The 20,111-nt window shown below is 39.4% G+C and overlaps 3 protein-coding genes across 6 annotated transcripts; 2 read left to right on the top strand and 1 right to left on the bottom strand.

The window, feature by feature from the left end:
• The first annotated feature begins 1,131 nt into the window (after positions 1-1,131).
• On the top strand, positions 1,132-4,978 carry prdx1 (peroxiredoxin 1). The gene is made up of 6 exons (XM_044368050.1): positions 1,132-1,234; positions 2,991-3,103; positions 3,320-3,473; positions 3,568-3,690; positions 3,809-3,939; positions 4,485-4,978. Exons 2-6 carry the CDS (start codon positions 2,998-3,000, stop codon positions 4,565-4,567), a joined length of 597 nt encoding a protein of 198 aa, XP_044223985.1. The 5' UTR covers positions 1,132-1,234; positions 2,991-2,997; the 3' UTR covers positions 4,568-4,978.
• A 1,245-nt stretch (positions 4,979-6,223) lies between these two features.
• Positions 6,224-9,356, top strand: zte38 (zebrafish testis-expressed 38). Of its 4 annotated transcripts, none has more exons than XM_044368047.1 (12): positions 6,224-6,573; positions 6,788-6,932; positions 7,263-7,326; positions 7,530-7,566; positions 7,669-7,689; positions 7,791-7,817; positions 7,935-8,002; positions 8,097-8,245; positions 8,327-8,559; positions 8,677-8,725; positions 8,812-8,852; positions 8,991-9,356. In XM_044368047.1, exons 1-12 carry the CDS (start codon positions 6,523-6,525, stop codon positions 9,033-9,035), a joined length of 930 nt encoding a protein of 309 aa, XP_044223982.1. In that variant the 5' UTR covers positions 6,224-6,522; the 3' UTR covers positions 9,036-9,356. The 4 variants fall into 4 exon arrangements, with proteins under 4 accessions (XP_044223982.1, XP_044223980.1, XP_044223981.1 ...); XM_044368045.1 differs by having other exon boundaries at positions 8,812-8,870; positions 8,991-9,130; XM_044368046.1 differs by lacking the exon at positions 8,677-8,725.
• A 103-nt stretch (positions 9,357-9,459) lies between these two features.
• aldh9a1b (aldehyde dehydrogenase 9 family, member A1b) lies at positions 9,460-19,910 on the bottom strand. The gene is made up of 12 exons (XM_044368044.1): positions 19,595-19,910; positions 19,170-19,388; positions 14,743-14,888; positions 14,380-14,509; positions 14,075-14,209; positions 11,967-12,163; positions 11,578-11,718; positions 11,165-11,353; positions 10,990-11,077; positions 10,685-10,826; positions 10,293-10,405; positions 9,460-9,942 (listed from the first exon to the last, which is right to left on the bottom strand). The coding sequence occupies exons 2-12, from the start codon at positions 19,348-19,350 to the stop codon at positions 9,848-9,850; spliced, it is 1,557 nt and encodes a 518-aa protein (XP_044223979.1). The 5' UTR covers positions 19,351-19,388; positions 19,595-19,910; the 3' UTR covers positions 9,460-9,847.
• Positions 19,911-20,111: the final 201 nt, after the last annotated feature.

Raw genomic sequence — 20,111 nt, 5'->3', positions numbered from 1 at the left:
CTATTGCTTCTGAGTTTCCTATGATTTTCAGTGTCATAGCCTCAGTGCATTATGGGCACCGGATTTTACAATGTATGCCTTCTTAAGGGCTTAATCTGATCTGATCTTTTAGTCCATGGTAGTGAGTTACTCATATGCCAAACTGTTAAAAAACATGAGCAGTCTGGTTAAAGTGGCGTTATTAAACCAAAGGAACCTGGAATACAAAGTGGATACAGATTTAATAAAGGGGTTCTGGATGAAAACTACAAATCCCTTTTTAAAATGTATTATTTAGCCATCCAGAGACCCATACAACCCCAAAGACATGCCACCCTGCTGGTGGCCTGTTGCTGTCAGCACTTTACAGCCTGAGCAGGAAAGTTTGTTTTAACCTTTATTTATTCAGGGACGTGTCACTAAGAGGAATCCTCTCTTTTGCAGGAACGCCCTGATCACATTCACACAATTACACACATTTACACCTGGAAGCTGCCCAATACCACAGTCTGATCTGCCTGTCACTAAGCAGCTTCACTGGAGCAGTTGCTGGAGGACACCTCATTTGTGGTAATGAAGGAGGGGCCCCACCAAGACTTATCCTGCTGGTCTGGGGATTGAAACAACAACCTTCCAGTGACAAACTTAGTAAATCATTGATAACGCACACAATAGACAGTGCAGGAAATAATGTTTAATGTCTGATATGATGACATTGGATTGCTCCACATCCTGGAAGAGGACATAAAGAGACAAAGAGTCACATGATATAACCTCGATTCTTTGACCCCTGTATGGCTGTTGGCTTGGATTAGGGAGCTGTGTGTCATTAAAACCTGCTCTTTTTTTCATTTTCAAATGAATGGGTTCAGTCTTATGTATTAAAGCTGGCTGCCCTCTGCTCCTGAACACTGAGGACAGATCAAATATAGCTGTCAAACAACCACATGGAAATTGAAAAAGTGTGTTAAGTTTCAAAATGAGGACTAAAAGTTACTTCCTGGAGGCGTCAACTTCGTTCTGCCTCTTCATCCTTACACTGTGATTTAACATGGTTTCACAAGACCGTAAAAATTCCCAGAAACCGATAAGAGAATGTGCAAAGTCATGCTGCGTGGTGAGTTTGACACACTTGAGTGAAGTGGACTGAAATCACGTTCTTGACGATCTTATCGCGAGAAGATGGTCATAGTATATATTCAGCCGCTGTACTCTTCTCTCCAGACTGCGCTGGTGTGCTGTAAGAAAAGCTGAGGTACGTGTCAGAAAATACATTTCATTATGTTTTAATCTGTGTGTATTATATTTTAAAAACAGTTTTCGCTTTTTCAAAGTGTTCAGTTGTTTTAATGTATGGATGTTTTCAGGTACGTACAGTAGCTGCTAGCTGAATTTTACAGTTCAACAAGTGGTTTTTTTTTAGAAGATGATTTTCCGCCTTCAATAACTAGTTCAAGACAAAGATTGGCTGGTAGTTGAGTTTTGGTATCTGAGAAGTTTTCACTAACAGAAAGTGTAAGTTAGTTCAAGAGTCTCAGGAGAAAACAAGACATGTTCAGTGTCTGGATGTAACGTTAACTAGTGAAATACCAAACAGCAGTCAAGCGTAATAACTTCATTATTCACTATAAACTCAGGTGAATTCACCGGGATTTGTTTTAAGAAAGAAACCTTGAAAAGTGTTAACAGTACAAATCTATATGCAGAAACACCTGTGGATTTAAAGCGAGAGAAGAAGTGGAAATGGTTCATGAGTTTCGGTTTGATTCAGTGTGAGTGACTGCTGTTTACTTAAATAACAGCTTTCTGAGCTGAGGTTTGGCACAAATGCCACTAATGAAAAAAATACGGAAATATTGTCCGCACGAGGTGTCTGATTCAACTTAAGTCTTTTTTTAAATTCTCTGGTACCATAGTAGGTTATGAATTACTGTGTATTAAACACTGTATTATAATACATTTTCACATGGATCTAATATTTGTCCAATTCCAGATCATTTTACTTAGATAAAAATATGCTTCATGTCCAAACTTTATGTGCTTCACTTTAAAAGTTGCAAATCTGCCTATTATTGATTAATTAATTGTTCCATTTTGATCATTTTTTATTAATCATTTTGTCTGTAACATGTCAGAAAATTGTGAAAAATGCCCATCATAATCTCCTGAAAATCGAACATGATGGAGCTCAAATAAGTTTCTTGTGTTTTTCAGGCTAACAGTCCACAACCTAAAGTAATTCATCACATAAGAAAAAGAAAAGCAGCAAATCCTCACATAGGAGAACCAGGATCAAGGGGATAGTTGGTATTTTAGCTTGAACAAGTATTTAATCCATTATAAAAATAGTTGCCGATTCATTTCCTGTGACTAATCAATTAATGAACAAATTATTGCAGCTCTTTGCACTTTATAAAAAAAACCCCTATAACTACAGTATAACCATGTGCTCCAAACCTCATCACACACTCACAGATGTGTATAGTGCCCTCATACCAAGCTTTAAAACTGTATTATGAATTCAAATTCAATGATAAATGCATCAGAGCTGAAATGATTAGGCGATTCATCGATAAGTCGTTCAACAGAAATTAATCGGCAGTCATATAGATGATTTATTCATCGTTTGAGTCATTTTTCAAACAAAAATACCGAACTATTCCTGGCTCCAGCTCGTCAAATATTTAGTATTTGCTGCTTTTCTTTGTGTTAGCTGATTGTAAACTTAATATCATCAGGTTTTGGACTGTTGGTCGGACAAAATAAGCAACATTTCACATTGGACTCCGGAAAAAAAAATATGATAGACATTTTTCATTATTTTCAGACATTTTATAGATAAAATGATTCATCAGGATAATCAGCATATTCTTCTATGTAAGAGATGTAATTTCCTTGTGTGAATGAGGTTCACCTATGATTTCACACACAAAAACAAATGCACTGTTGTGATTTTGAGAAGAGATTGTGTTTAAAACATGAGCTGTTTCCTTCTTCTGTAATCCAATCAGACTAAAGATGGCTGCAGGCAATGCACAAATTGGAAAGCTGGCCCCAGACTTCACTGCCAAAGCGGTGATGCCAGATGGACAGTTCAAGGACATAAAGATGTCAGACTACAGAGGTATACCTCAACATGTACTTCATTCTCTGCTGGGTGGAGGATTTGCTTTGATGCCGCTCTCCTCTGGACTGTGATTCACTGCTTTGTGATGCCACAATGTATTGAATGGGCACCATTTACACTACTAAAGACAAGAATATTAATTAGACTTTAATTACCATCGGTGCTTTGTCACATGACAACCTCAATAACCTTTTTTTTCCCCTTGTGGTGCAGGAAAGTACGTTGTCTTTTTCTTCTACCCACTGGACTTCACCTTTGTGTGCCCAACGGAGATCATCGCTTTCAGTGATGCTGCCGACGAGTTCAGGAAGATTGGCTGTGAGATCATCGCCGCCTCGGTTGACTCGCACTTCTCCCATTTCGCATGGTAGTTAAAAGGCTTTAGGTTTTAAACACCTACAGTGATTGTGTGCCTTCACTCTTGCAAAATCCTCACATTTTTTCTTTTTGTGTTCTCAAAGGTGCAACACACCACGTAAGCAGGGCGGTCTGGGTACCATGAAGATCCCTCTGGTATCTGACATACGGCGCACCATCTCCACAGATTATGGTGTCCTGAAGGAGGACGAGGGCATCGCCTACAGGTGGGTTTACCCATGTGGAGCTGAGAACATGGACTTTACTGCCATCATCATGCCTTACTGCTCCTTTAAGGGGCTAGTCTTAAATCTTCCGAGACTCAGCAACTGCTCTTTATTTCAGGGGTCTGTTCATCATTGACGACAAGGGCATCCTGAGACAGATCACCATCAATGACCTTCCAGTTGGACGCTCTGTTGAGGAGACCTTGCGTCTGGTCCAAGCCTTTCAGTTCACTGACAAGCACGGAGAAGGTAACTCACTGCTGTAACACACTGGAAATACAGTCTATTATAATGTGTCCTTTTGCATGTAATCTGTGTTTATTGAACTTTTATGCCAATATGATTGCTTGAAATGTTCTTTAATATGATTTTTGTAATTTGAACTCCTTATCTTGCTCGCCAACACAGATGCTTATATTTATAACAATGATACTAACCTGTTTACTCCTAACCACATTCAATTATTTAGTAACAAAATTGCCATTGGCTGTTTTGACATAATTTGTGCTATGTAAATCAGAGAGAGCAAAGACCATAAATGTTGAACCTCAGCACTCTAATCAGTGCTGAGGTTCACATTAACTTTACAACAAGTTGAGAAATGACTGTAGACTCACAGCATAGGAGAGAAATTACATGGTCTGAAGAAACTTTACATTTTGCAACATTTAAATACATTTCCCTGCTTAAAGACTAAAGCAGTTGAGGCTATACACTGTATATGTGCATCATATTGGCACGTCTTCACTGTTTGATCTACTGAGCCAGGACTCATTATGGGCTTATCTTTTCAGTCTGCCCAGCCGGCTGGAAACCAGGAAGTGACACCATCAAACCTGACGTCCAGAAGAGTAAAGACTTCTTCTCCAAGCAGTAATAAGTCCAAGGCCAGAATCTGCTGCCTGCTGTAGGAGATTTCATATAGAGATAACATTTGTAGAGAACAATATTTGAACTCAGCCGCTGTGCCTGTGGAGGAGTGGTGAGGAGGCAGTTTTTGTAGTCAACATGCTGTGTGTGCTATTGTCTGTAGGGTGAGTAGTGCACTTATGACCAAAGTATATAATTGTGTAATTATGTTGTATGCTATTTTGACTGTCTGACTGAGCTAAATATCTGTTTGTTCATCGAGTCATTCCTATTGTTAGATGCAAAGGACCTTACAAGCATTTTATTGGAAAGAAACCACAAACACCTCTCCTCATCATATTGTATTTCTTTTTGTACTTTTTTTTAAACAGTGAACATATGTTTCATCTAAATAAAGAATACAGTGTATAACACTCTACTAAAGGAACATATTTATTTCAGATATCCCAGGTGAGATTTTGGGGTGTACATATTGTTTTTATGGTGTTGGATCAATGAAGTGAGGTACCCATTGGGTTGTTTGTGTTCACATAAAACCTCAATTACTTTACAATTACAAAGCATTAGAAGGGAATGCTATGATTTCTTTATATTTCTCACAAATGTTAGTGAACAATTATTGCACATAGTCAAAAAATAGTGGGGGAGGATAAACTAAAATGTCAAGTATCTAAAAAGAGTTGGAGGCTTTTTCACAGTGCTGAATCACACCCACGTACAAGACCATAAGTATTGTATAAAGTTCAAGCTAAAGATGATTTCCCTATTTAGTTACTACAAGCTAGTCTGCCAAATCTTCTGTCACCTACACAGGTGTTTTTAATTAATTTGGCTCATTAGACTTGTCATGATTATAGGGGTGTCTAGAGACTAGATTTATTGATGTCTCCCTCACTTTCCATTTAGTTTTGTTGTATCCGGACAGAGTGACCACTTAGTTTGGTCATTTTTAAATATTATGTAGTTACATGACTTCTGTGTAGCTCCATGCAGCATTTAACTGAGATGAGGTCTTAATTAGCTAAACTGAAAAACATCTGCGTGAGTTGACAGGGCCTTTAATTTATTCTTTCAATAGACATAAAACCTCACAGCAGACATCTTCACTTTTCATAGGATTAAAACCAAGGGTATAGTTAATTTTAATCATGACTTGGTTCTGTTTAGTTGCTTCAGTGTCAGGGCCCTGTATTGTACATGCTGGCTCACTACAGTCATCATCAATGTTATTAATTACACCAGTGTATTTTTGCTGCCAACTGATAAGTACCTCTTGTTGGGTATGTCGCTAGTGGCCATTCCTGTTATTGTATTTCACTGTAATAAACACCCGCACCTTAATTATACAACTAACACAAAGGTGAAAGGGATCATAAGTAATATAAATAGACTGTAACTAGAAAATATAAGAAAAATAGAAACCTGTTCATGATGCTGAATGTGGAAAGCCACATTTTTGTTGATTAGGTGAAAAAAAAGATGTTATTGTGAGATGAAAAGTAAAATTGTATCATTTAGCTCAATGCTTACTTTATGTAAAGGCCTACTACTTAGTGTCCTTACATCTCTCCGTTCACTAATGTCATACAAGTTAAATTGGACAAATGCTCTGATAATAAAGTGTGATGGTGTCTTCATTGTGTAATGTTACTGTACTTACTGTCCCAGTGAGGGCACATTTTGGCGGGAAAGGCTGACATTACATCTAGCTAGCTGTCTCTGGACCCTCACTTATAAGTAGTTACTTCCTTGTTTCACTTACTTTAGCTGAACCTGTTTTGACTTGAAACAAACTTGTTAGACCACATTGACCAACATATGTCTAGAATATTTTAGCAGTAAACGTGCTATCAGTATTATTAGAGTGCTTGCTGGTATTAGCTCAGGTTGAATGTTCGTGTGTATTCACGTTATTAGCTGGATTAAATCAAACCGTTAGCTCCTTGAACAGAAAAGGAGAAAATGGCGGCTAGGAAGATGTGCATCAGGAAGAACAAGGAGGCAACTGCTGAGGTTTGAAAAACACCAGAAACTTATAATTATATGTTTAGCAGTTTGATTTACAGTAGAGTCACTGTTGAGCCTCATTTTTTCCACGTCTGCTCTTAGATACACTTAAAGTCAACTGCGCCATCAAGTGGCCTTCGACGTACAAGTCAAACTGAGCTAAACTAAGTTGTTTTTCCTCTTAAACAACGTCTTTCTTTATTTGTTTTAAACTTTTAAGTGGACAGGGTTGTTTATGAGCGACCTAAAAACCGAGCAAGAGTCCCTGGTCTTCGTCAAGAGGATGATGGCTGTGGCCGTCTCCTCCATCACCTACCTCAGAGGGATTTTCCCGGAGGATGCCTACCGATCCAGATATCTGGAAGGTGAAAAACAATTTACCACAAATAGTCATGTACATTACATTTTTGGGCTATCATGGGAATTTTAGTCAAGCAGGGAAAATTACGGCAGCCTATAAGTTTAGAGAAAGCGGTGAACTTCACATAAAGGCCTCATCACAGGAATAACATAACATTAATTACAATAGGCAGTGACTTTCAGCTGTTTCCTTTTTCATGGCAATAACACGTTTTGGAAAACGTCATAACACTCAATAAACTCCTTGAAAAGTCTCATACTTCCTTGAAGACTAAGGAAAAACATTGTTATCTATAAATCCTGTTTTTATTGTCATTTGTTTTCCATTTCACCAGATTTGTGCATCAAAGTTTTGCGTGAGGACTGCAACACCCCTGGTGCCAGCAAAATAGTGAAATGGTAATTGTAATATTCCTGCTTAAAACTGAATATACAGCTGTCAGGATATGATGACATTGACATAATACCACAGCAGCTGGCTCAACCCCAGAAACCAGACCAGACTCATTTTAAAAATGGAAAATCTGAAGTAATATCAACTTTTAGCCACTGAAGGTAATTTCCTACCTTGATTTCATCCTGCTCAACCTCGTTTTGTCCAGGATGATGGGCTGCTTTGATGCATTACAGAAGCAATATGTAAGTTGGTGCATTTTTGATTACTTTGAATTTATAGTATTTACTCTGGTTTGTAATCAGTGCTGTTTCTACTTTTACTATTATTTGATGTCCTCTTAACAGCTCCAGATTGTGTTCATTGGGGTGAGTAAATCAAGTCAGCACAGCAACATTTATAGTTAACACATCGCTTACACACAGCAAAAAAGTTGCCCATAATGACTGCATATGTTATTGCAATCTAGGTGTACACCAATCCAGAAGAGCCTAATGTAAGTTCTCTCTTTAAATATTAAAACACACATTGCCATATTATGTCAAATAATAATTCCAGTGTGTGGTCTGATCAACATTAAGAAACACTTTGGATACTTTTTCTCTTTTTGCAGTGCATTATTGAGTCCTACCAGTTCAAATTCAAATACACTGAGAAGGGGCCAGAGATGGATGTACTCAGGTTTGTAAGGACATTTTATATTTGCATTCATCATATAGTTAAAGCCTCCACAGGCGACTGAATTGATGGTGATATCACCTCCATGAAACCACAGGAACGATGGTGTGGAGATGCAGGTCACACTGGAGGACACCAAGAGAGCCTCTGTGCTGCTCATCAGGAAACTCTTCCTGCTTATGCAGAACTTGGACATCCTTCCCAACAACGTCTACCTCACCATGAAGCTCTACTACTATGATGACGGTAAGACACACTACCATAAGCATGCAGTTTAATTTTTTGGGGTTAAATATATTGAAAACATCCCCTGCTCTCTTTTCAAAGTCACCCCTGCTGACTACGAACCACCAGGCTTCAAAGAAGGGGAATGTGACAGCCTGTGGTTTGAGGGCACGGCTGTTAACTTCAAGGTGGGTGAGGTCCACACTGCCTTCCACACCCTGCGAGTGCGCGTGTCGGCCGAGCAAGGCCGTCTGAATAAGCTTCAGGAAGGGAACCACTTGAGGGAGACCAAGCAGGTTTCTCACAGAAGTCCTCCAGAGAGAGAAATGGTCAAGGTGGGTCCAGAGGTCGGATTATTTTAAGTAGTTAGCACAACATTCCATCTTTCTTCTTCTCAGTTCTTTAATGTAATAGAGGTTACATTATGATTGTCTGTAAACACCTGGTTACAGCATCCTTGCAAGAGAGTATATGATGAAGATGATCTACCTTCTGAGGACGGTAAGTTAATGTGCTGTTACTGCTGCTACAAAACTGTAAAATGTATCATGATGTGTATTTTTGATTGTTGACTTTCCTTTAAGCAGAGTCTGCACAGTTCAAGAAACCCACCAGACCTTTGGCAAAGGTACAGTTGTACTTAAGGGTACATAAAATTTTTTTTTTTTTAAAAATCACAGGATATTAGAGATTCTCATGAGTTGTAATAGGGTGTTATGCAAACTGGACACGTGATTATCTAATAACATTTTTTTGTCTGTCTTAGAGAAAGGCAACTGCCAAAAAACAGGCAAGGAAGAGAAGAATTTAGTCACAACAAAACACAAAGTTGCTCCGTCAGCAATGTAAACTATAGCTTCATTTTATTGCATTATTAAACATTGTTTAATGTTATGTTACAATTTATTAGAGCAGCAAGTGTGTTAGACAATTTCCTTATCTAAATAACTCGCTACCCACAAGGCAGGATGTTATTGCTACAGTTCTAATTTAAACATTATATGAAAAGCGTACAGTAAGTGTACAATCTAGATTAATTAAATTGGTTCAAAAGTGCTTCATTATTTAGTATTGTTTGTTTATAAAAATACATTGCTGTGTATTGTTCAAGAAATAAAGCTTAACTTGTAAACATATTTGATTTTTTTGTACAACACTGTAAAAAATGTATTTTTCTGCACATGTAATAAAGAAAACATTAAGCAATAAGGCATACAGTGCAAATCATGTACAATATGCGACTCATATCTACGCTGCAGCAGCTGAAATCAATCAAGGTTCAAAAATACCAAAAAACTTTCTTTAATTTGAACCATTTGGCTCAGGTGACAATGTTATTAATTCAAACGTCTCCAGGTTCAAATGTTACATGTTCACTGTTCTGCTTAGTTTCCAAAATATCCATTTACCTCAAATTCACCAAGTACAGAAATACATCATGGCTCATTTTACAGACGGACTCCTTCAACTCCTTTGATCAAGACTCACCAGAACTTCTGATCACTCTGATCACAAACGTTTGATGGACATTCCCTGAGTGATGCAATAGTTGTCCTGGTCCAGATCATCTGTTTCAGTCTCTGGTTAGTGTAACAGCTCCATCTTCCTCTAGATCTTTGTTTCCTAGAACAGGCTGTCCACATCTCCCATCTCCACAAACACCGTCTTCAGCTGGGAGTAGTACTCAATGGTCACCTGGCCGTTCTCACGCCCTATGCCTAAATGTTAAGATTAGAAGTTTGCTTATTCTTCCACTTGCTTCTACTGGCTATTTTAAACAAGGTAGTCCGCTCAGATCAGTGGTTTGTGATACACACTTGCAATTTTATTTGGTCATTCAAATAACTTACTTATTCTAACCTTGTTTGGAAACAAAATTGATAAAGTTTGTTGCCAGGACAATTTCATCAGTGGAATAGATTACAGAATTACGAGGAGATACTGCCCTACAGTCTGTCCTGATGATGTAAAAAACCCTTTAGTGCTTTAAACAGATTAAAATGATTTTAATAGAAGCACTATCAGTTACATTTGGCCCCAGAGTTTCCTGCAAATGATCAGACTGTACCTGACATTTTGAAGCCTCCAAACGGCACCTCCACAGGGGTGATGTTGTAGTTGTTGATGAAACAGGAACCAGCTTTGAGGTGTTCAACCACACGATGAGCTCGCCTCACATCCCTACAGAGACAAAGATTGACATCAAAAGAAAATCATTCATCTAGAGCAATAAATTACAGACATACTGAGAATAATACTGCAATAGTCAGAATGATGGCGCTGTGTGGTGCTGCTGGCCTCGTGCCTGTTGCTTTACTAACCGATTAATTTGAATTTTTCATATATTAAACTTTGCGTCAACTTCAGGTCGTTGCTGTGGTTCCTAATCTAGATTATTCCAGAAAGTCTCCTCGTGTTTCTCATGGTAAGGTTGCCATAGTCTTCTCAGAACAAACCTACCTGGTGAAAATCCCTGCAGCTAGTCCCATGGTGGTGTCATTGGCTCTCTGCAGCACCTCCTCTTCTGTTTCAAAGGACAACACAGACATGACGGGACCAAAGATCTCCTCCTTCACGCAGGTCATCTCGTCTGTGCAGTTAGCTACGAGAGGGTAAACGGAAAGGATGAGAATGTGGATACAACAGTGTGACACTTTGTGGTGTTGCATCTGGAATTGGACAAGATGTAAAAATAATGCACAACATCTTAACAAAAAGTTAAGAAGTTGTATATTTTCTTCAAGGAAAATGTATTGAAGACTTACCTAAAACACATGGAGTCATGTAGTATCCACCTCTGAGTTTGGGGTCTGACGGAACAAAAGCTTCACCTCCACACAACACTGTAGCTCCCTAGAAACAGAAAAGTCTAAATTTTATAGTTGCTGCACACAAGTTTATTGTCATTCTAGCAAAATTAATTACTCTGATCATTCATACCTCCTTCTTTGCCTGATCCACAAAGGCTAGGACTTTGTCTAGATGTGGCCGGTTGACCAGCGCTCCCATTCTGGTGCTCTCTAACAGTGGGTCTCCAATCTCAATCGCCTGGGTCCTCTTCACCACCTCGTCCACAAATTCAGGCAGAATATCCCTCTGAACAAAGACCCTTGTACCGTTGCTACAGACCTGTGATACATTTAACAAGCACAGATTAAAATCACCAATTTAATACGGTTCCATGTGAGGATCGAAAACAAGCTGGCTTCATTTATTTTTCATTTTCACAAGTTGTTGCATATTGAGTCAATGAACGTCCTTTGAGTCACAAAGTGAAAAGTGACTTGGTGCATGAAGACGCTACAATGTAACAGCATATGAAAATACAAAACATGCAAAGCAGGACATGCTACCTGGCCTTGAGAAAGGAAATTGGCCATGAGAGCTCCCCTCACAGCGTTCTCCAGATCACTGTCCTGAAAGATGAGCAGAGGAGATTTTCCCCCAAGCTCCAAAGTCACAGGCTTCACCCCTTTGGATGCCATCTCCATAATCTGTGGGTCAAAGTTATATGGAAGAATATCCATTGGTTATTCTGGTCACATCGCAGGTTACGAATGAAAAGACAGACTTTAACAGACCTCATGTGGTGCCATCATGAACATCTTTAAATGATACAAATCCTAAGTCTTTACTGTTACAATCCCCAATCAGGTTTTTTTTATGTCTTATACTAATAAAAACCTTAAAAGTGGACAGGGTGTGTAGAATTTAAAGTTGTAATGTATACATTAACACTGACCTTCTTGCCTGTGGGGACACTGCCAGTGAAAGACACCTTAGCGACATCAGAGTGGTGGCAGAGTAAGCTGCCAGTCTCCTGGCCGCCCTGCACCACGTTGAACAGCCCTTCTGGAGCTCCGGCCTCAGCATAGATCTCTGCCAACATGACTGCTGTCACAGGCGTCACCGGTGAGGGTTTGAACACCATGGAGTTGCCTGTTACAGGTGACACAAGAGAAAAATAAGTAATATGCAAGTAAGGAAGATTTGTACCCTTTGAGAGTGACTGACGGAAATACCTAAATCCTGCCGGGGAATATTAGGGCTCTTTACAAGGATGAATTGTGCAAAATGTCAAGATTCTGACTCATGGACATTGGCATATGGCCACTTAAATGTATCATGTTCCTGTAGTGCCATCTATAGGTGAAATGTCATTACATTTTGCAGGATTGCAAAATCTAAATTTGGTTGCAGTTCAACAAGACTACGTCAAAACCTAGTATATGGCTGAACCGTGTATTGTCGGTATGTGAAACTGTGGCCAGTTTGTTACAGGGATAGTCAGTGATAGTGTCTATAATGTGAATTACTTGATATTAAATGTTCATTTGCAAGTTTTGGTCCCGGTAATATTTGTTGTTTACACATGACGTGGTTAAGCTGTCCACTCATATCTTGGGGTGTTTGATTTGAGAGAGAACTTATTTTAATTTTAATTATAACTACTCTAATTATCTGTTAACTCCCCCTGCTCTTTCATCTGTTTCACTCTGCAGATGTCTTTGTTTTTCACTCTGCATTGAGTGTTTTGTCAGTGATTGTTGTTTGCGGTGCTTTAACTGTGTGCTCTCCCTCATGCCTCTATGCACCTTTTTTCTGCCTCTTTCCTGCTCGATGATCATGGAGGCTGTGGTAGAAACTGGAAATGAAAGTTTTGACATCATTTTGGGTACAAATTCAGGAGGCTTATCTCCGCCTTGTTACCACAGTTACAGTCAAATCAAGCGCACCTACACAGCAGCTCCCCCACACTGAACAGATATAACAGTTACATGAGTCACGTTTTACCTGCAAGACTTGTGTTTTAATGCTGTTGGTCATCATTTGTGATGTGAAAACTTCAGAGAAATAAAAAACTAGTGTCCTGGTATCAGTTCAATTATAAAATCCAAATGCACTGCGGAGCGTCACTCCTGCCGGCTGCTGACAGCGCTCCCAGCTGGAGAGTAGATCACACTGGGCAGTAGAGGAGGAGACGGTAGAGACGCTGGTACATGTCTGTTTCAACAGGAGTTTAGCCGACCTCACTGCATTTAACACCACAGCTGAGAGTGTCAGAGCTCAGAGCAGGAAACACAGTCACTCTGTGTTGCACTGCTGTCCTCCACTTCACCTAATGTTGATTCATTTTGGAAGAACAGCCAATGGGGAAATTCCAACACTTTGCCGCCCGCCCAATGGTGTTACTTCATCACTCAGTTAGTCACTCACTCATCGACAACTGTGGTTATAGGGCTGGTCTGTGACCAGTCCAGCCAACAATATGTTTAGGTGTTACGGCAGTTTATGCCTAATGGGCCACAATGAAGAATTTCCCAACCAATTACAGGAAAAACAGTATAGCGAATGAAAAAAAACAAGCTCATCCAATATGTCATAAGCAAAATTTGGGGAGGAACTGGATGAAATTTAAAGTGGGAGTTTTGGAAGACAACTAGTTTTGAAATTGAAATTGGTGTCTACAAGTGGATTTGTCTTGAACCGGGGATTTTTTTGGTTTCTACACTTTACTGTACAGGATGTGTGAACCAATATAGAAAGTACTTCATAAATGGAGGCAGGTGGTGACATTCAAACTGAAAAACAATAAGTTTTCCTTGGCTCATGGACTAACATTCCACTAAATTCCACTGAAATCTTTTAAGGGGTGTTTGACATACCCGGCTAAACAACAGACACAATTCAGGTGTAAAGTTAACTTTTAAATAAAAAGTAATAATGATGTCTTGACAGCTGATAGCTTTGAAAATCTTTTACGGGTAGCCAAGCATTTCATAAATCCAGTCTGTTACTAAGATTAAATTACTGAGCAGTTTGGTTAAATGTTTTAGAAGAATCTCATACCACAGGCCAGGGCTGGAGCTGATTTCCAGGCAGCTATCTGGAAAGGATAATTCCAGGCACCGATACCGACGCAAACTCCCAAAGGCTCCCTGCGTGTGTAGGCAAAGGATCCTCCAGGCAACTGAACATGCTGGCCTTGACAGATAAAACCAAAAGCAAAGGTAACATTTTTAAGATTTACTTTTAACAGTGAAAAGAATAAATCACATCGTTCAAGTGACATGGCAGCTATCCCCTTATCAATCCTTTTTTCTTTCTGCCTCCTTTGTGAAAACTTGTTGACTCACATGTTGTAGTGTACCAACCTGCCAATGTGCTGGCCATCCCTGCATAGTACTCTATACACAGTCTGGCAGAGTCCACATCCAGACGGGCCTCTGTGATGCACTTTCCATTATTGACCACCTCCATTTCAGCAATCTCCTCTCTCCTTTTCTGTGCATGAAAATCAGAATGATGTTGGTGTTTGTGGTGTAAGATTGCAACACTGGATGTTTAAAACAATTGTGTGAAAACAGGATGCAACTCAGCATCAGGGAAAAAGTCCCTGATATGTATGTGTAGTATACTGTGTATGATGATTCCCACCTAGAGATCATTTGTGCCAATTCAGCCAATCTCAGGAGTAAAATATCAACATAAATAAACAAAAACAAAAAAAAAAATACCGCAATGATATGAGCAGCTTCTATCATGACCCTTGCTCTCTCCATCCCAGACATCTTACTCCAATGACCAAAGGCTGACATGGCAGCCTTCACAGCCTGGTCGACCTCGGCAGCACCGCATGACTCCAAATGGCACAAGACACGGCCTGTAAAATGAAGCATATGATGGTAAAAACAGCAAAGTACACAGGTGAAATATGAAAACAGAACAGGTTACACGATTTCTATTTGGCAGGGCCATCTCACTTTGCTTATTCATTTAGTTAGTAAAGATTCAATATGAGTCATCCCTCAATATAGAAGGAAATTGAGCGTAGGCCTGTAGGCTGCATGCTGTAACACACTACATTCAGTGTGGAGGTTTCATTTCTAATGATGGTATTAATGATAAGATAAAATCATCCACTGAATGGGGCAGTGACTGCCTTGAGATTAAAGAAGCATCCTTCTGACTTAATGGTCCTTTCATATCTCTATACTGGTAATGAAAAAATTATAATACATTTTGTTTATAGTGCACTTAGAAAAACAACAATAATATAAGAATAAAGATAAACTAAGTACAAAAAAGAAACATATACATAAAAAGCAACACAATAAGGAAAATGTAACTAAATACAAATACGAGTATGTTTGAGGAGGATGGCACCTGCCCAATCAGTCTTATTTCTTCAGGCAGATTATTGGAGAACACTTCTGGCGTATGTCAGGGTATTGTATGTGCTAGCTGAGATGGAGATGTCTAGGAGCCAAGCTACAAAGATGTGATGTGTCTGAAACTCTAAAATGTTTTTGGTAATAGCTGCGATGGGGTCTTGGTTCTGTGCAGGGAGGTGCACAGGGGTGACCATGTCTCTATATAAAGCAAGGAATCTGTCTGTCTGTCTGTATGTCCTTCACACATCTCGAGAACCATTCATCTGATCTACTTCACACTTGGCGGGTTCATTGCTAGGGACACAAGGGAATGCAGTCTCAAATTTGGTGCAATTTGGTCACTCAGCATGTTCAATATTAATAAACTTGGAATAAACAAGATTGGCGAGCCGCTCTGTGCAGCAGGGGTTGTTTGATATATACACCGTCACATCACAGTGGAGTGGGGCTTCTGGGTGCTGACTAGCTGAGCGGGACAAAGGCACATGCCCCACTCAGTTAAACTGCCCAAGAGAAAAGAATGAGCATACACAGGAGAAAAAAACAGAGGCTGAGGCAGTAAAACTAACCAATAGGAGCACAGTCACGTTTGATTGGCAGCATTATCAACCAAAGGAAGGCCGTAAACTGCTTCTATGGTTCAACCTCAATTTAGTTTCATAGGTGAAGTTTCTGTCTGGATTAAAACCATTTAATTTATCAAATCCTTATCATTTTAATTGATACATTTGTCAATTGATACATGTATATGTGGTTCTCGAGAAATAATAAGCAATCAGCCCGTTTTGAACAAGCACGTTTTGAATGAGCACAGCAGTACTATTACAAACACACACTCTCTCTGGATACATGAAACCTGAGTGCAAGGTGTGTGTGACCTCAGAATAATTCATATTAAAACAGAATGAAAATCATTGTTGTTATAAGAAACATTTTCACTTTTATGAATCTGGATGTGATGGTTAAGATTATAATATTATTAGTGAAAACAATGAAGGAAAGTTCAGTATGGTGTGATGTGTGTACATGAAGCGGTGTCCAGGAACTGCAGGACAAAAGCTGGTTCACTTTCTGTGAGTAAAACTAAAGATCAACACTGTCTGTGTGGTTTCTCTGAGCTCCAATCATTTCTTTTATTCTGTCAAACATCTGTGTGATCATTCAAACTGATTCTGCTCTTTTAGCTGCATGATGTCAGTTTACAGAAGAATGTTTGTCTTCCTGTTATGATGTCAGTGTTGATGACAAATCTATTCTAGAATGCAAAGTGTCTTGAGTGAGTTTCTCAGAAGTCAAAAACAGACATCACACCCTCTTCACTAGTTGAACAGACAAACATTTGTTACAGAGAAAACCATCTGTCAGATACTCGACAAAATCTTACGCCCATCTCACGTGTTAGATCATCATTTTCAAGCTCATCAGACACCATGGCAAGAGGAGAAAGCAGGGTCAGCAGGGTAAGATGTTCAAACCAGGACACACCACTGCACTGCTACACAAGACTATGCATGTTTTAATGGCTTCATATTGTGTCTAAAGCTTAGAAAAATACACTTTTCATCAGCACAGATGAGATTACAATTCATACAAATTTACAATGTTGCCTTAATTAAACTCATCTCACACAGTCAGTCAGATGATAATATGGATACCTGTAAATGTCTGCCTGGATAAATACCTCAGATTAATATGAATACATAAACAATAAATAAAGGATTTATCGAATGGTTCTAGTACAAAATGTATTTCCTCTCAGTAATATTTTCCTGTAAGGAAAAACAGCCATCAGTGATATAAAAACTGCTGCTAAGATCATGGTCCTGAAAGAGAGGGAGTCTCGGAGAAGTGAAAGAGGGCAGCTTCTGGATGAAAAGCGGACCATCCAGAGGAAGCTCTCTGTCACCGAAGAAGAAAACAGAAAGTTAAAGAGCGACCTCCAGAAGGAAAGAGAGAAGATCAGACACAGAGAAGAAGAGATATGGTCTCTTCACTGCCAGCTCTCTGCTCAGGAAGACAAATATGACTCTGCCAATGCTCTCTGGTGGAGGAAGCTGCGTGAAGTACTTGAGAAGGCAGCAGGATCAATCAAAAAGAGAGATGAGCAGATCATATCTCTTGAACAGTGCCTCCACGCTCAGAGCGAGGAAACAGAGAGGAAGAGAGCCTCTGTTGAGGGAGAGTCCAGCAGGTTGAAGAGCATAAAAGAGAGCTGGCAGAAAAAAAGTCAGCCGGCTTGAAGAGCTCCTCAGGGTCAAAGACAAAGAGATCAGCAGGGCCAATGGAAAAAGAAGAGCACGCACTATCGCTTACATTGACTCCTTGGCCCTGCTGAATGAGACAGAGTCAGCTCTAAAACAGAGAAAGCTGACCTATGAGACTCTAAAGGAACAACTTCAAAAGCAGCTGGCTGACAGGTAGGCAGAGAGAGAAGAGAGTCTCCAGAAGGAACGCTCTGAGACAAAAAGGTTCAGAGCCACTGATTTCACATAGAATTTTTTTATATCAGGATGAGCCCCTTGAGATGTATCATCTTGTTTCAAACACTCACAAAACAAATGGAAAAATATGTTAAATCTTAACTTAAAAAGTAATAAATAATAGCTGGAAGTGTATGTAATGTACAAAAGTACAATATATTCCTCTGAAACGTAGTGAAGTAGATTCAACTTAATTTGGTTTGCAGAGGAGATGTCTTTGTTAAATCCATGTTACATGTCAGCTACACAACAACAAAACTATTTTTAAGTGTGTAAATTAGCATTGAAAAGACTGAAGGTGGGTAGAGTTTTTTGTTTCGTAGTTACAAAAACCCATGTACAGAAATCAAAGAAAAGCCTGGAATCACCTGCACTGTTTGCCAGAATACACAGAATATAGCTGTGGGATGTACGGTCTCCACCTGCTCTATGTGAAAAGTGCCATGAGATAACTCCTGTTGTGATTTGGCGCAATATAAATAGAAACTGAATTGAACTGAATAAAAGAAGAGTAAAATGGTACAGGAATGGATGTAAATCAATGAAAAAAGGTTGAGTTTGTCTCCAGCTATAAATACCTTGAAGTATTTATTGATGGCAAACTGCTAAGCTAACACAGATGCTGTCTACAGTGTGCCAAAGGTCAACATCTATTTTATAGCATAAACAAAATGCTTTTAATGTGAGTAGAAAGGTATTAACTCTAATTTATAGATCTTCTGATTTTTTTTATTTTAACGTTTTCACTGACCTGTTGGTGACCTATTAAACTGTGATCTAAAACTATAAGGGTGGAGCAACTTGGGTTTTCTGAATTCATGATAAATGCATCTGCAAGAGACAACTAGAAAGATAAATAGAATTTTCTTTTAACTGTATCATGCAAAGATATTCCAGTAGAACCCCAGAATAAAAATATAAACCTGGAAATGTGAATGATACATCCCCTTTAAGGCTTTCATTCATGAGTCTGTGCAGTTTCTCATTCATTTCAACTGAAAAACTGATGATTCACGTGGGAGCTCACTGAATTTACCGCTGAATTTCAGGAGCATTCCTCGTATACGGGTCCGAATGTGAAGGGGACTGTGCAAAAACTGTGTGCACACTTCACTTCCATAACTAAATGTCAAATATTGAAACACTGTATGCAGAAAACAACTAGTAAATATTCAGAAAGATATAGTATTCCTAGGCCACCGATCACCAGACAGACACAAAGCAATGACCAAAGTCCAATAAGGGAACTGTGTCAATAATGTCAAACGACAGACAGTTTGTGTGGATTACCTGTTGCAGGTTCGTATACATTTTCCTTGTTGCCTTTTTCTTTGCTCGTCCTTCTCTCTCCAGCCCAGAAGTTCAGCGGGGCCGTGATGTGCATTGAGCCCGAGGAGACGCATCGTACCGCCGCCGCTGCGAGGGGAGCAGCAGCGGGCCGCCGCAGGAGCACAGCGAGCCTCTGGAGCATACTCAACTTGGCTCTACTGCTCCAAATTTAGTCAATAACTGTAAAAGCACGTATTTTGCAGATTAACGCCATGCACCACTGTCACTTCACAAGAGCAAAACTCATTATAGACGTCAAAGTAGTTTCACTCACTCACTCACTAACTACAGCAAGTGTAACTTACACTACTGTTACACGCTAGCTGATTATTGTCATTCATTTTGCGGTGTTACACTATTGTGTATGTCTTGGGAATACACTTTACCTTCAGATGTCTTGACACTCAATGTGATGTTGAAGATAATGAACCTAAACAACTGTAAACACGATGTTTAGTGAACGTTAACCTACATTATGCTGAGACTCAACCGGCAGGCGGGGCAATCAAAGCGTAACAGACGATTGGATATTTACATTGTCAATCATAAAAGAGACTACTCAATACAACATTTTCAAACTAAAGTTGTCTTTAAATGTAAGTTCTACGTGTATCTAAATTAACCTAAATGAAAATGCATGTAGTTTAAATTAATGTGTAAATAAAATTAACTGTCGTGTTGTGGGAGGAGCTCTGTCCCAATGCTCAGCCTAATTTTTTCCCCCACCCGCATTCTGCTAAGACCCGCCCTCCTCTGCTTCTTATTGGCTAGTACTCGTTGCCTTCGTTGGTTAGGTTGGTTAAGTTTAGGCATGAGGAGTGTGATGGTTGGTTTAGGGTAAGAATATCAGAGTCAGAGCCAATCAGAGGCTGAGTAGGGGCGGGCCTTCGCAGAATGCGGGTG

This window comes from Thunnus albacares, chromosome 12, assembly GCF_914725855.1.
Source record: "Thunnus albacares chromosome 12, fThuAlb1.1, whole genome shotgun sequence".
In the NCBI taxonomy this organism is placed as follows: domain Eukaryota; kingdom Metazoa; phylum Chordata; class Actinopteri; order Scombriformes; family Scombridae; genus Thunnus; species Thunnus albacares.
Note: the sequence above shows the minus strand (reverse complement) of the source record. Positions and strands in the feature narration are given on the sequence as shown.

What these genes read in the sequence shown, in the direction of transcription:
- prdx1 (XM_044368050.1), top strand. Translation starts at nt 2,998, where the DNA reads ATGGCTGCAGGCAATGCACAAATTGGAAAGCTGGCCCCAGACTTCACT. An exon ending in AAAGATGTCAGACTACAGAG is followed by an intron (nt 3,104 to 3,319) that starts GTATACCTCAAC and finishes CTTGTGGTGCAG; the next exon opens with GAAAGTACGTTGTCTTTTTC. An exon ending in CACTTCTCCCATTTCGCATG is followed by an intron (nt 3,474 to 3,567) that starts GTAGTTAAAAGG and finishes GTGTTCTCAAAG; the next exon opens with GTGCAACACACCACGTAAGC.
- zte38 (XM_044368046.1), top strand. Translation starts at nt 6,523, where the DNA reads ATGGCGGCTAGGAAGATGTGCATCAGGAAGAACAAGGAGGCAACTGCT. An exon ending in GCCAGCAAAATAGTGAAATG is followed by an intron (nt 7,327 to 7,529) that starts GTAATTGTAATA and finishes CGTTTTGTCCAG; the next exon opens with GATGATGGGCTGCTTTGATG. An exon ending in CCAATCCAGAAGAGCCTAAT is followed by an intron (nt 7,818 to 7,934) that starts GTAAGTTCTCTC and finishes CTCTTTTTGCAG; the next exon opens with TGCATTATTGAGTCCTACCA.
- aldh9a1b (XM_044368044.1), bottom strand. Translation starts at nt 19,350, where the DNA reads ATGCTCCAGAGGCTCGCTGTGCTCCTGCGGCGGCCCGCTGCTGCTCCC. An exon ending in GTGTCCCCACAGGCAAGAAG is followed by an intron (nt 11,719 to 11,966) that starts GTCAGTGTTAAT and finishes TTTGACCCACAG; the next exon opens with ATTATGGAGATGGCATCCAA. An exon ending in ATTTCCTTTCTCAAGGCCAG is followed by an intron (nt 11,354 to 11,577) that starts GTAGCATGTCCT and finishes AATGTATCACAG; the next exon opens with GTCTGTAGCAACGGTACAAG.